Here is a 15,075-nt window from a genome sequence, read left to right as displayed (position 1 = left end):
TTGGTAGTTATATAGGATACTAGGTTTCTATCATCATAGTTCTTAAGTCAGGACCCATTTTATAATATTCAAATTAGCCTTTACTCTTGACTATTCTAGTTATTATTCCCACAGAAAAGGTCTTCTATGTATTTTCCTGATTTGCCTTGTATTTTGGGATGGTGAGAAGGTTAGACATTGTTGATATGTTCATCTACATATATACTTTTGCTTTTAGAATACAATAAGTTGGAATGATTTCAACTCCTTTAGAATAAGATAGTCCTTTGACATTTATCTTCTACTCACAGTAATCACCTCACCTGACCTGCACAAACATGGAGAGATATGGGTTGTCCCAAACACAGATCATGTCTGCACACGATTCTTTTTCGTGTAAGTACTATTGCTGAAATTTGCAGTCTTACAAAGTACAGCCCTAATTATGTGTTATTATTTAGCCAATTTATCTAACAAAATATACCTAAAAATAGTAACTGTTTATTGTCAAAGTAATGGCTTTATTTCAGTAAGCTTAGTGAGAAAAGAATGATGGCTAAACGATATTGACTTAGAAAAACAACTCCATTTCTTTTTATCATCTAAATGAACTTTATAAATAAAATGACTTTGGAACTGAAAATGAAGAACAGAATTAATCAATAGGATCTTGCCTACCAAAGAAGGATCTACACTACAATATGAGTTGACTGTGCAGTTTGTGCTATGTTGTTTTGTTTTTGTGTTAGAAAAGCTTGTATGAAAATATAACATTCCTAAATAAAGCATGCACCTAGGACACTGGGATTTTTATAGCATTCTTGACTCTCAGCCCTTTCCCCTTGGCTGTTACCTTTGTATCCATGCCCTTGGTACAGAAAGCATTTTAGTGGAGGGATGTTGATTTTGTACTTTATGTGGCTGTTAGAAGAAACGGAGATGATATGGTTTGTTTTTACATACCATGTCAAACTGACAGCATGAAAATTGCTTTACTCTATTAGATGTGCTCAGTATTCAGCTGTGTACTCAGCATTTGATTCATTGGGTTGTTGACAGGTTGTTCACTATGCAATTTTGATGAGCTCCTTGAAACCAAGGAGCTTTAGATACTATGCCACCTGTGACTTTATCACATGATTGGATATAGATTTCTTTCTTAAAGGGGAGGTATTTAATTTAGTAGACAGAATTCTGGTTTGGGCTAGTTTGAAACTCAGCTTGACTGAAATTGATGAAGTAAAAAATTGCTAAGTTAGTCTAGTTTCTCTAAACTTCAACAGTAAGATGAGAATAATATGCCCACTTGTATTGCTCAGAAGACCAATAGCAAACAGGTTACCCATGGGAAAAATGATGTTTATACCATTGATAGATTATCTCCAAAGGCAGCCACAGTCTAGTGCAGTAACCTGGATTTTTTAGCACCAGTTCTATCCTGCCAAAATCCTTCCTGGTCACTCCCTAAAAGGGCAGGAAGGCAAGAATTTCTGTTGTACATAAAGATGGAAACTGAAGATCAGAATAACCTTGTGTGGCAGAATGAAGGCAAAGAAGGTCTCTGAGGAGATGAGATATACAAGCTATTCTTACATACTACTTCTTAAAATATTTATGAAAATTAATGCAGGTCTTGCCAAAGAACTGGGCACACACTAGTTGTTTTTTTTTTTAATCTCTTCTGTTTTGACTTTTTTTTTCTGGTTGTGGGACTTGAACTCTGGGCACTGTCCCTGAGCTCTTCAGCTCAAGGCTACTGCTTCTACTCTTTGAACCACAATGCCACCTCCATTGACAATGTTAATTGTTACCCATCATTAGCCGGGCTCACACCTGTAATACTAGCTACTCAGGAGGCTGAAATTTAAGGATCATACTTCAAAACCATCCCAGGTAGAAAAAGCTGTGAAATTCTTTATCTCTTAATTAAGCAACAGAAAACCAGTTGGCACAGTGCCTCAAAGTGATAGAGCACTAGCCTTGAGCAAAGAGCTCAGGGACTGTGTTGAAGCCCCAAGTTCCAACACCACAACTGAGACAATGAAAATTAAAAATGAAAAAACAAAAACAAGACACCTTGGACTTTTAGAAAGAAATACCCTGTCACAAAATTGATTCACTGAGTAACCATGGAATTATGTTTGAAAAATAATCCCAGGGTCCTTCATGTAATACTTTCATGTCCTGAAAAAATTCCAGTTTATTTAGCAAGATAAACAATGTTACACATTTAAGTAGATAGTACATTTAAATACTTTTTTTAAAATTTTGACATACATAAACATATCTAGTACAATATATGTGTGTGTAGGGTTGCACTTATCAGAGAGGAAGATTTCTGTTTTGGTCAGAGCTAAAATGTGAGAACAGTGTGAAGAACATAGAAAATGTTTTCTACACTCAAATATTTTCAAAATAATTCAGAGGAGAAAAATGCATTAGGATAATTTTCATTACTATATAAACATCTCATCCTTTTTGTCTGTTTCTCGGGAGAGAAGAAATTCAGTAAGGAAAACTGATAAAAATCCAAAAACACATCAAAAGGAGCACCCATTCACCAATTAGTGTACATTCTAATTACACCTACCAATTTACTTTGTGATAAAAGAGGCGATCACAGATTTTCGGTTGTGTGCCTCCCTCATGAATGTAGGATCTAGTAGGATAATTAATTGATGAGAATGAAGTGAGTTATTAGGCAGAAACTCAATTTCTTTTTCTTCTTTTTCTTTTTTACATTATATTATCCCTGATTTTAGAAGCTTTACCTGAAGACTAAGATAGAAATTGATGTGTTTTTCTGTGTGTTTATGGGTGAAAAAACTGATAATTAAAATAACTTCCATATCTATTTCGTTTATCAGAACTAGAAAGAGGATAAGATAGTCATTTAATATCATAACCACATTCCTTAAAACAGCAGAATAACAACAAATACCAGAAAAATTTCAGAGAGCAGACTGGTATATAAGAATATATACAGAAGAAAATCTGTAGGAAGATATACTAGGGTAAATTAGGGAGAAGGTTGAAAAATTTATTGTGAAATTCCAAAATGAATAAACTTAATTAACTATACATGCCTCAGGCCAAAAATTCAGATGTCATTAACAAATTTTAGCCAGATTCTTTTTTTTCTTTTTTTTTTTTTTTGCCAGCCTTGGGCTTAAGCTCAGGGCCTGAGCACTGTCCTTGGATTTTTCTCAAGGCTAGAACTCTACCACTTGAGCCTCAGCACCACTTCTGGCTTTTTCTAAGTATGTGGTGCCAAGGAATTGAACACAGGTCTTTGTGCATGCTAGGCAAGCACTCTATCACTAGGCCAAACTCCCAGCACTCATGTATTTTTTATTGTAATTAATAGAAGGGTTACATTATATTCACCAGATAGAAGGTGCATTACTTCACAAACATTGATACCCTTTCTCATGTCTTAGTCCCCGTTTCTCCCCCCACCCCCGCCCCTCATTTGTTTTCCCTCCTTACCTATCCTCTTTCAAATAACCAAATAAGCATATGTACAATATATCGGATAACAAGGTAAAATACTGTAACAATATGAGATAACCAAGGGACAGCAAAAGAGATGAGAGATAACATGGTACATTAAGGACAACAATCACTCATTATATTCAACCAAATCCTTGTGTCTAGTCATTGTTAGTAAAAATGATTACATTACTAACCTGGGACACATATGTACAAGGGAGTACAAGGACATTGAGTCCTGTGTGTAGAAATAGAAAGCTATTTTCAATGCTAGGCTCTGGTGACTCAAGCCGGTAATCCTAGCTACTCAATAGACTGAGATCTGAGGATCGAGGTTTGAAGCCAATCCTAGCAGGAGCATACATGAGACTCTTATTTCTAATAAACTATTGAGAAAAGACTGGAAGTAGCAGAGAGCTAGCCTTGAGCAAAAGAAGCTCAGGATAGCACCAGGCCCCAAGTGCAGGGCCTGTGGGGGGAGGGGGTATTTTCAGCAGGACATGAGCAAGGGGTGTATTTCATTATAGTTATACAGTTACATATACAGTATAGTTATTATATTTTGGTTACACAGAAGAAAAGTGTTATTTTAAGGTAAAGGAATAGGGGATGTCTTAGGGACTAGAGGTGAAAATTGTTTAATATTTTTCATAATTTTAAAATAATAAAATTCAAGAAAAGGTAAAAGATGGTTTGGCCAGGGCCGGGAATTGGGCCTAGTGTTAGAGTGCTTGCCTAGCATGCACGGAGACCCAGATTCCATTCCTTGGTACCACATACATAGAAAAAAAAAGCCAGAAGTGGTGCTGAGGCTGTAGCAGTAGAGCTCTAGCCTTGAGAAAACCCAAGGACAGTGCTCAGGCCCTGAGACCAAGGCCCAGGACAGCAAAAAAAAAGAAGAAGAAGAAGAAGAAGAAGAAGAAGAAGAAGAAGAAGAAGAAGAAGAAGAAGAAGAAGAAGAGGAGGAGGAGGAGGAGGAGGAGGAGGAGGAGGAGGAGGAGGAGGAAGAGGAGGAGGAGGAAGAGGAGGAGGAGGAGGAGGAGGAGGAAGAGGAGGAGGAGGAGGAGGAGGAGGAGGAAGAAGAAGAAGAAGAAAAGATTGGCTAGAATAACTGCTCTTAGGATGAGGAAAAGGCCTGGAAACTAGAACAAGGGTCAAAACCACAAAATTTGTGTACCAAGTCTCTTAAGTGGGACAGCATACAAGTTGATTGCTTTCATGTTTGTTTCCTTGATTTAGAACAGAATTGTTTACATAGTTGGCCATTAAATAAATATGAATATCCTACATTTACCTTATGTCAGTTTTTTTTTTTTTTAAACTAGCAGTTTAAGAACACAAGTCAGGCCGGGAGTTTGGCCTACTGGTAGAGTGCTTGTTTAGCATGCACGAAGACCCAGTTCAATTCCTCGGTACCACATACATAGAAAAAACCCAGAAGTGTTGCTAAGGCTCAAGTGGTAGAGCTCTAACCTTGAGAAAGTCCAAGGACAGGGCTCAGGCCCTGAGCTCAAGCCCAGAACTGGCAAAAATAAAAAAGAACACAAGTTATTGATTGTATCAGCAGAAAACAGGACCAAGCATTTTTATCTCCTTGAGTCAAAAGGGCAGTGTTAAATACAGTTTAGGCATCCCTATCCAAAAATCCATTTCTTAACGTGTAATGCAAAAATACTACCTCTTTCACAAAACTTATTTGTTGCTGTTCACCAGTGACTCATGCCTGTAGCCCCAAGGAACTGAAATCTGAGGATCCTGGTTCAAAGCCAGTCGAGGCAGACAAACCCAAGCCTCCTACCTCCAATTCACAAAACTGAAGCCAGAAGTGGAAGGGTGGCTATAATGGTAGAGTGCCAGTCTTGAGTGAAAAGGAAAGAAGCATGAGTGTGAGGCCTAGAGACAGAATAAAATATTTTATGTAGGAATGTGTGATCTGTAATGCATCGTAGAACTTTTAAAATTTCGTTGAGTTATACCTTTCATGAGACTTATTCTCAGTATCAGTCTAATGAATAAATAGAATTCCATTGCATGTATATATATATATATATATATGTATATTCCACATTTTCTTGATCTATTCATCCATTAAAGGGTATCTGGGATGATTCCATATTTTGGTTATGGTGAATAATACTGCAGTGAACATGGTTGTACTGGCAACATTAGTGTGGCTTTATTTGTCGTGTATAGGATACATGCCCAGGAGTGGAAATGGTAGGTCATAGAGTGGCTCTATGTTTATCTCTTTGAGGAACATTTATACTGCTTTTCAGAGTGATTGATTCCTCTGTTTTGGTCATATCTATACCAGTATTTGTTACTGTTAGTTTTATTGGTAATAGTCATTCTAACTGGAATGAGATTGAATCACAGTATTGTTTTGATTCGCATTTCCTTTCTGGCCTGAGATGTTGAGTAGTTCTTCATGTGTTATTTAGACATTTTTACTTCTTCTTGGAAAACAGACTCAGAGAAACATAGGTTGTATGGTTTCCTAGAAGGGTAGCTAGAATGTGTTTATAAATCTTAAGTAAACACACTGGTGGTAAGCCAAGGTTTACAAATGAATTAGCTGAAATGTAATATACTCTGTTGAGATCTCAAATAATATAATGGTTTTAAAATACCAAGTCATACCCCAACAAACTAAGTACCAGGAAATGGGTCCTTTCAACAGGGAAGGTTGTTGTGGTGCCAAGGGGACAAGGTCAGAACAACATAAAGGAGACGTGGGAGAATACAGGCAAAAATCCATTGTACCTACCACGGAATTGAGAAAAGTAAGGGGATGAAAATGTTGAAGTGATGACACCAATCAAGATGCATTATATACATTAACTGCTTTTTGTAATTCGCAAAAAAATCAATATATAACCTAAAGATTAAGAAAAGTGAGAGAAAGGGGGTGGATTAGGAGGAGTGGGTGAGAATGTTGAGTCAACATTGATCAAGATGCACTGTATTTATAAACTGCTTTGTTGAGTGATAACTCTTTTGTACAACTATTTAAGGAAAATAAAACAAAAATATTCAGAAAAAAATTTAAAAGACAAATTCTCAAAGGGTTTCCTGCTATTTTCTCTGCCCTGTTCCTGCAGTGCCTTGCAGTGTACCACCTGCATATCAGAAAATGTTTAGTGAGAAGAAAAATAAGACAAAAAGAAAAAATATTTTAGATTTGTATTTGGCTTTTATTGAGGTCCAAAGTATGAAGTGTATCTAAAGAGTCAGATAAAAGAAAAAAATGATCAAAAAAGATGTAATGACCAATAAGATCATTTGTATTTACAAAAGTAGATGACATATACAATTGCAGACATGTTAAAGAGGTGACTTATTCACAAAGGAAGAGATCACACTGTTTATGTCACATTAGTTTTCCTAACATAGTCTTCCGTATTCATTACATATAATAAGTAAAAGCATAATGTTTTACAGTTTACTAAAACCCACCTTCACAAATTTAATAGCAGCTAAAATTTCTGCCCAAGCTGTTTCTTAAAAACAATTCTCCCCATTCTGGTGCATACCTCTGAGTTGTTCAAATTCTGGCCATCTCTTTTCAGTCCCAGTGCATACACATGGCAAGGCAAGAATTCTATCACTAAGCTATATTCCTAGTACTTATTTTTCAAAAGATCATCACAGATAATCTTTTCCTTGATGGCTTTCCTGCCTGTGTAGTCAGAAATGTCATTTGGTCTTTCTGAGTTTTGCTCAGGCTTTGTACGTTCCCAGGTAGCTGTGCTTCTGTCATGACTTTTTCTCTCCTGGTGAGGTGCAGATTTTGTTTGAGCATGGGGATTTTGCATGGTGATGTGTGCAGAAGTACTTAATTCATATTGGATGGCAATAATGACAAAAGACTGAATGGCCTCCCTTAAAAGAAGGCAAAGTTCTTAGATTGGGAAATAGATAATTTGCTTATTACATCAGGTTTCTTATCAACTTTGGATCAGTGACTCTGCTTATAGAAAACAGTGAATTTCTAATTTCCAGATTTAGGCAGACAGAAACAAATGTTTTCAACTTGAGAATAAAGTTGTTAGTATCTTCAAAGCTTTCTATCCATGAAATTAACTACTGTCCCTATGAGATTCCAAGTGGCTAAATCTCTTCTATCATCTTGTTCCTCTAATATTTTTGAATAAAGTGCCTGTTTTTCAATAAAATACCTAGTCCTCTTTGTATACTCCTAGGACTATGTTTCCTTTTAGGAAATTTTCATATTTCCTACTAAACAACTCATTCAAGAACATCATCTCTTTATATAATACTTATTCAATGTCCTTTTTAAATTTCGTTGACTTCTGAACATAAACAATCATATAACAGTTGTGTACAAATTATGAGATTTTCTCTATATAGTATTATGATAAAATAAAACCCTACTGGGCAATTACTATCTCATAAATTTAATCCTTTTGTGTTGACCAAATCAAGTAGTTTGTTTTTCTTTATTATCATATATGCTATATGGTCAAAAAATGTCTTTGGTTGGGCCGGGAGTTTGGCCTAGTGGTAGAGTGCTTGCCTAGCATACAGGAAGACCCAGGTTCGATTCCGTGGTACCACATACATAGAAAAAAAGCATCTAAACTTCAGAGCTTAGAATAAAGTTATATGTAGACTCATGTCTGAATTGAAAAGCTAGAAAGAACCAAGAAAGTTCTAATACCTGCTTCTGTGTCTTCTCTCTCGTGAGAGTATAGGTTTTCTCTACACTTTTTGTGTGTGTGTTTTTTTCTATCGGTTTTTGTTTTGTTTTGTTTTGTTTTTTGCCAGTCCTGGGCTTGAGCTCAGGGCCTGACCACTGTCCTTGGACTTTCTCAAGGCTAGAGCTCTACCACATGAGCCTCAGCACCATTTTCTGCTTTTTTCTATGTATGTGGTACAGAGGAATCGAACTTGGGTCTTCGTGCATGCTAGGCAAGCACGCTACCACTAGGCCAAACTCCCAGTCCCTGTTTTTTTTTTTTTTTTAATGAGTGCTGGTCTCGTTGTTTTTCTTCCCCTTTGTCTGCTCAGAAATATGCATGGCTTAGCTTTTCCTCCAGGTCAAGTGTTTGGCAGGACTTTGATAAAAAAAACTAGGCTAGCATTTTTTTTTAATTTTTTTTTTGTGCCGGTCCTGGGCTTGGGCTCAGAATCGGAGCTTTTGTTCTTGCGTTTTCTCAAGGCTAAAGCTCTACCATTTGAGCCACAGCACCACTTCTGCCTTTTTTTTTCTGAGTATGTGATACCGAGGAATCAAACCCGAGTCTTTGTGCATGGTAGGCAAGCACTCTACCACTAGGCCAAACTCCTGGCCCCTAGGCTGGCATATTTAACTTGCCCAGTAAATCAGTTCTTAATAAGACTGCCACAATCTCCAGGTTCTTTAGCTTGAACAACTCTCAATGGTTTTTATTTAATGTATTTCCTAGCTCTTAACAGATCTGGTCTTCTAAGAAAATACTCATATCGGGCTTGTGTACTTACAGCCACACAGTGTAATGACTATATCCTAAATGCAAAACTTATATGGCAAAAAAGAAACACATTGACACACCACCTGGACCAACTCAAGAGTTGGTAAAAAAAAATGGAATTACCGCTTGGGGTTTAAGCCTTGGAACATGTAAGGAGCCAAATTCTTGTTGTTGTGTATCTTTTGTGTCACATGCATATATTGTGCTATCTACAATGCAGGGAGACAGACACTGGCATGCATTAATCCTATGCCTTTGGTTATCTATTTTGAAGTAATTACCACTTCTCTAAGGCTTCTCTATAGAAGCAATTTTTATTCAGTAAAATTAATTCATCACTTCTTTCATTCTCAAATATTATCATGAAAGTTGGAAAATTCATTCTTTAGAAATTCTTATTGCCAAGTAAATTCATTTGAGGAAATGAATTCTCTGAAATGTAATTACTTTCTGAAGACTTTAGCAGTTGCAAACCTCTTGATATTATGCCTTCTCTTTCACAGCTGAGTTCAGTTTATGTTCTTAAGTGCAGTGACAGCTAAGTGGACTATGTTACACACTAAACAGAACAAGCAGTCAGTACTAAAGACAAAATGAAGGCCTGATTGAAGCAGAATAATAATTAGAAGACAGGCGTGACAAAGCAACATGGTAAAAAGTAAAGTGACTCACTACTCAATGAAGAAGGAAGCACTGCATGAGGCTCTACTTGGACTCTTCTTTTGCTGTTAGCTTCACACTTGCTATGTACAGTGCTTGAAGTGCTAAGGAAACAGGGTCATGCCGCTTAGACAGTGCTTTACATGAACATGGCCAACTGAAATTAAAATGTACCGCTTGACCTACTGGATCATGCATATTACCTCAGCTAGTTGGGAGACAGAGAGAAGGAATGTAGTTCAAGGCCAACCTCATGAAAAGTTAATGGAACTCTGTTGCAAAGAACATGTCTGCCATTGTGGCTTGTCTGAGTCATTCCAGCTTCATGGGATGTAGACGTAATAGGATCATACTGCAATACTGCCCTATGCAGCAAAATCATGCAAGAACTTAAATGAAAAAAAAATACAGCAAAAAGGGGTTGAGGGTATGTCCCTAATGTGCTTCCCTAATGAAGATGAAGCCCTGAGTTCAAAAAACAGCATTACCACTCTTCCTTGAAATAATAAATGAAAGGAAATGAGTAAATTAAGGCATGGCATGTAATAATAGACTGCTTCATATTTAATTACAAGAACTCATTGTTAAACACAACTGAAAACTAACTTAGCTATTGTTCGCTTTTGATTTTAGGTTTCAAATGGCATTTAGGCGCCATTTTCAATCCTAAATGGTTCATGTGTGTGTGCTTTCTGTTTCAGCTATGAAGATGGCCAAGTGGGAGATGCAAATATTAACACACAAGAAGGAGGCATTCACAGAGAGATCCTCCGTGTAATCGGTAATCAGACCGCCACTGGCTAAAGGACCACCATATAATTAACAGGATCAAAAGCCTTCCTCGGGTTCAAAGCTGGATTTTGAACTGAAGAAGATGACAAAATAATTTCTTGTTATTATAAACAAAACTTTCCCTTTGAATACTGATTTTTTTTCTTAGCATTTTTAAGTATCTCATTAAATACCTAAAAAAGGTATAAAATCTTGATTTTAGGGTTATGGAACCTGGTAATAAAATTGAAACAGCACTTAAATTGAAGTTTCGGTTGCATACACAAATAAACAGATTGAAAAAACAGTATTGTGCTGATATTTTTATATTAAATTCTATAATTGGACATTTGGTATTCTATTCTGCCATTCTAAGCTAATGAAATTGAATTGAAAATATTTTATAATGGCTTCTAAATCTATCAGATACTTTACAATGTGTAATATCTACATATCCAGTGGTGTGAACACCCACATGTTTGAGAGAGAATATTTTATATTCTCCTGTTTTCCACATTAAATACCAGTGGGATCCTGGAAGCAGTCTTTGTCAAAAAAAGTATGAAATACCTACTTGTATGCATTCGTGCATGGGCGCAGGATGTGTGTTGTACATGTGTGTGCATAGTGACAGAGCTCTGCCATTCTAACATTCAATGAAAAGAAGATAATATTCAATAAACAGTGTATTGAGACTTAAGCCAAGATATGAGCCAAATTTATCATGATTCAATCACTAAAAATATTTGCAGAGGAGTTTTCTATTGGTTTAAAGAAATGCCTTGTTGGTTCAAATTGAACTCATTTCAAATCTTATCTCTGAGTCTTAACTTGGGAACACTGATACCTGTAGTGGGATAATTCTACATTTAGATGATCATATGTTTGAAAGAAAGGTCTCAGACTCGAAAGACACAATGTGTAATTTTCATTTCCTACAATGGAACATTTAAAATTTTATTTGTACCACACCAGCATTTTTATATTTCTTTCATGTGATAACTCTGCTTATTTTTTTTCATATTGAGAAAGAAGGCAAACTTTAGTACTTCTTTTATATTAAAAGAACACAAGTTGATAGAGAACAATAACACCAGCTCTCAGTATTTTCCTCTGATGGAAATCCTTTCTTTGAGGCCTAGTTTTCGTATTCATTTCAATTTTAACTGACTGTTTATTTCCCTGAGTGATAATATCTCTGGAATCAGGCAGTTCATGAAAGTAGTTTAATTAGTGAGTCTGTCACTATTCAAACCCTGAATCAAGGCTCATATCTATTTTAATTTATGTAGGAAAGAAAAAATATAAATGTGTATTCATTTACAAGTATAATGTGATAAATCCTGTGTTTATGTCCTTTGTCTGGCATAAAAGGTGAGAGAAAAGTCATACAGAATGACAACATTGTGGGCTAGCAAGTTTTTATTATTAAACATTTATTTTTTTACAATGTAAATAATTCATATGCCACTTAATTTTGCAAGAAAAAAAATAGTTTTAAAATATTGGTCTGTTTTGACTTGGTGCCTCTGAACTCAGGTCCAGACTAAAGAACTATATATGTATGGTAAGGCAGTCTATGAGTATTGCATTAGTAGTCCATGACCAGATAGCTGAAGATTTTGTGGAGGCTAAAAATTGGCACCTGCTTTTTTCTGCCAAGTCTTTTGAACCACTACATTTTAGAAAATATTTAGGCATACCTTCCCCCACATACATGTCCACATTCCATACATTCCCTGAACATGAAGGTGTAATACCGGGATTTGAGAGGGAAGAATGTTGCATACCAATGGCAACTAGGACTATTGCAGTACTTACAGAAATTCTGTGGATTATCTCCCATTCTGCCTCCCACTAACCTAATCCATAATGGCTTTACTTCTTGACAGTTCAGTCAGTGTGAACTGTCAACTTCAGTGTGAACTGGAAAGTAATTTGGAGACAAATAAAAAGTATTTGAGAAAAAAATAAAAATATTTGAGGATGCACAGTGGGCATAATGAGAACTTCAGCCAATTAAAGGATAAGAGTAGACTCACATACTTAAGGAAAGAAAGTAGCTGTTAGTTTAGGTCATGTTAAATAGATAAAGCAATGTATATATTATTGCATTTAAATAAGATCTCTTGTAAAGATCCATTTGGTTGTTTTACAATGCACAATGACAAAATTTGTTTACAAAAACTGGTGAGTTTTGTAAGCAGTTACTCAAAAGAAGAACCGATCTTTTAATTGAATTTTTGAAATGTGGAAATACTATGATATACTTATGTAGATGTTTGTCTCTTTCTAAAGAGCTTTCTGTTAATGGCATTAGTAAGTTAATTGTAGGTTCTTAAATTTTCAAGATTATATTACTATTTTGCCCTGATTCGGTCATCCCATTAAGATGTTTACTCTTAATTGGTAATTCAGAATGTTTGTTAATATATTTTAATAAGCATTGGAAATCTTTCACAGGCGCATTGTAACAGTTACTAATCCAGTCATCATTTTTAACATATTAACTCACTGAGCAAAGGGAATCACTTTCATCTATGAGCTAGAGGAAAAATTCTAATTTATCAGGTTTTTTTTCCCCACAAATTACTGATTTTGTAAATATCCTCCTACAAGTAACTTATCTTCTTTACTGGATAAAAAGGGAACAAAACAATTGAATGAGAAGAGAAAAAGTAAAAGTATACAAATAATCTCCAGCTGTAGGATGATTGGTGATAAGGTACCTTTGTGCCTTAGAGTGAATTTGTTAGAATGAGTCTTATTTTTCTTGCTTAGTCAATCACAATCAAGTGTTTGATTTGAAAATGGGTTGTGGGGTTTTTGTTGTTGTTGCAGTTTCTGTCCTATACTAACTATGTAGTATACAAAATGGACCTAAAGTGCTATTTATGTTTCTCATGGAAAATTTTAAGGACTTCAGATAGAAATGCCTCAATTTTTTTTCTCCTTTGCTTCAAGAAAGAAAACCTTTCATATGCAGGTCTTTGAATATTTAGTACCACCAAAAAGGTTTATATAATAATATTTTAATAAACGTAACTTGTCTTAGGACATGGCACTTCTGAAAGTCTTTAGGAAACACTTGTGGTTTTTTTTGTGAAAGAGTGTAAGTGTCAGCACATGATGACTTAATTTGGCATGAAGGGTCACTGAATCTTGTTCCATTTATTATCTAAATAAATGGGAGTTTCGTGGTGTGGCATTTGAAGCACATTTCCAAACACTCTGATGTTCTATTGTTCTGCTAACCTCTTCATCATGACACTACCTCAAGACCAATGGTAGACTGCTTAGCAAAGTAAATTGTGTTGCCAGTATAGGGAAGAAATGTTTTATAAGTAGAAATCAAATGATTCTACTTTTAGAACCATGCTGGATATAGACATTGTTAGCTACTTCTTAACCCTGCTGTAACGTGGATATTTTAGTCACTAGTAATTAAGGGTGTATTTGGCACCCAATGAGTTAAAATTTGAGTCTTTCAAGTGGCCTACTTTAAGGAGTAAAGGGGTTAAAAAGCAACTTAAATTAGGCCAGAATGGCAGGCCGGACATTCAATTATTTGGATACTAAATACCTGCTAAATTTTTGTGACATAGGGATTTGATGTATATTGTTACCCAGTAAAAACTTTCCTTGGGGATTTTGTACACACTATGAGCAACTAGAATAAGTTTTTGTAGGTCAAAAATATTTCAAGTAGTTTCTAGACAAAACATATCCATGAGTGTGAAAAAGCTTTGTTGAAGAGTAGATTACATTATGCATTTACCAGCAAGTAATAACTAGTTCTTATTTACCTAGTCAACATAATTTAATATTCTAAAAGTAATTTCTTCAGTCAGCCCAATATTTAATGTATCATTTGCAATTAAAAAAAAACAGCCACTCCTTTATGTCAACATTAAGATACGCCTGTTTCTTCAACTACACACCTTTACAATATATTTCTTGACTTTTGTGCACAAAATAGTATTGCAACCTGCTATTTAGCCTTTGGTGCCTTAGAGTTATTATAAATATTTAACATTATGTACATAATGTAAATACTGCCAAGATCACTAAGGCCACATATTTTCTCTATTCACTTTTTATTGCACCTGCTTTCTATTGCTACTTATGCCTCTTTTATCCAGCTTTGTAATAGTTCTAACATTGTAGCCAATGTAAATGTTTACTTTCAATAAATCTGAATTTGTTCAAAACATGGTATATGTGGGCACTATTTTGAATATTTGGGTAGGCCTTAGCTGTTCCTCTTGATGAATTCTGCTTCTGGGGACTACAACATTTTGGAAGGACTGAACAATAAAATTGGTATTTCCCTTTCACTTATAAAGTATTTTTAAAATAAAGAGGAAAAAATGAAAAGCTCTTAGCACTATTCCCCCTATACTTGGAATAGGCTTAATTGGTCATGAGAGTACTATCTTAATTTCAGATCCTGCCAGAAGTATGCAGGATTGTAGCAAAAGATTTTTGAACATGTTTTTAATGTTTCTGTTTATAATATCTGGGCATAATGTCAAAATGAGCATTTCAAGTGAACTGTACTCAATTTCTACACATTTCTTACCTGATTACTAATTGGAAGATGATTTTTAGAGCATCATTATTTATCTCTTTATTTTACAAAATACAGTTCTTGAGCCAAGTAAGACATTACTGCATACATAGAGTCCTCCAAAAATAC

At 35.4% G+C, this 15,075-nt stretch overlaps 1 protein-coding gene across 1 annotated transcript in view; it reads left to right on the top strand.

The window, feature by feature from the left end:
• The window catches only part of Parp8 (poly(ADP-ribose) polymerase family member 8), a 176,011-nt gene extending 161,484 nt beyond the window's left edge, over positions 1-14,527 (top strand). The window contains exons 26-27 of the mRNA XM_090331960.1: positions 291-375; positions 10,307-14,527. Coding sequence (XP_090188086.1) covers positions 291-375; positions 10,307-10,409 — 188 coding nt within the window. The 3' untranslated portion in view covers positions 10,410-14,527. The remainder of the gene's footprint in view (positions 1-290; positions 376-10,306) is intronic.
• Positions 14,528-15,075: the final 548 nt, after the last annotated feature.

The sequence above is a fragment of the Megascapheus bottae genome, chromosome 4, assembly GCF_031878675.1.
Source record: "Megascapheus bottae isolate mThoBot1 chromosome 4, mThoBot2.hap1, whole genome shotgun sequence".
In the NCBI taxonomy this organism is placed as follows: domain Eukaryota; kingdom Metazoa; phylum Chordata; class Mammalia; order Rodentia; family Geomyidae; genus Megascapheus; species Megascapheus bottae.
The sequence above is the reverse complement of the archived record's forward strand: the minus strand, read 5'-3'. Positions and strand labels throughout refer to the sequence as shown.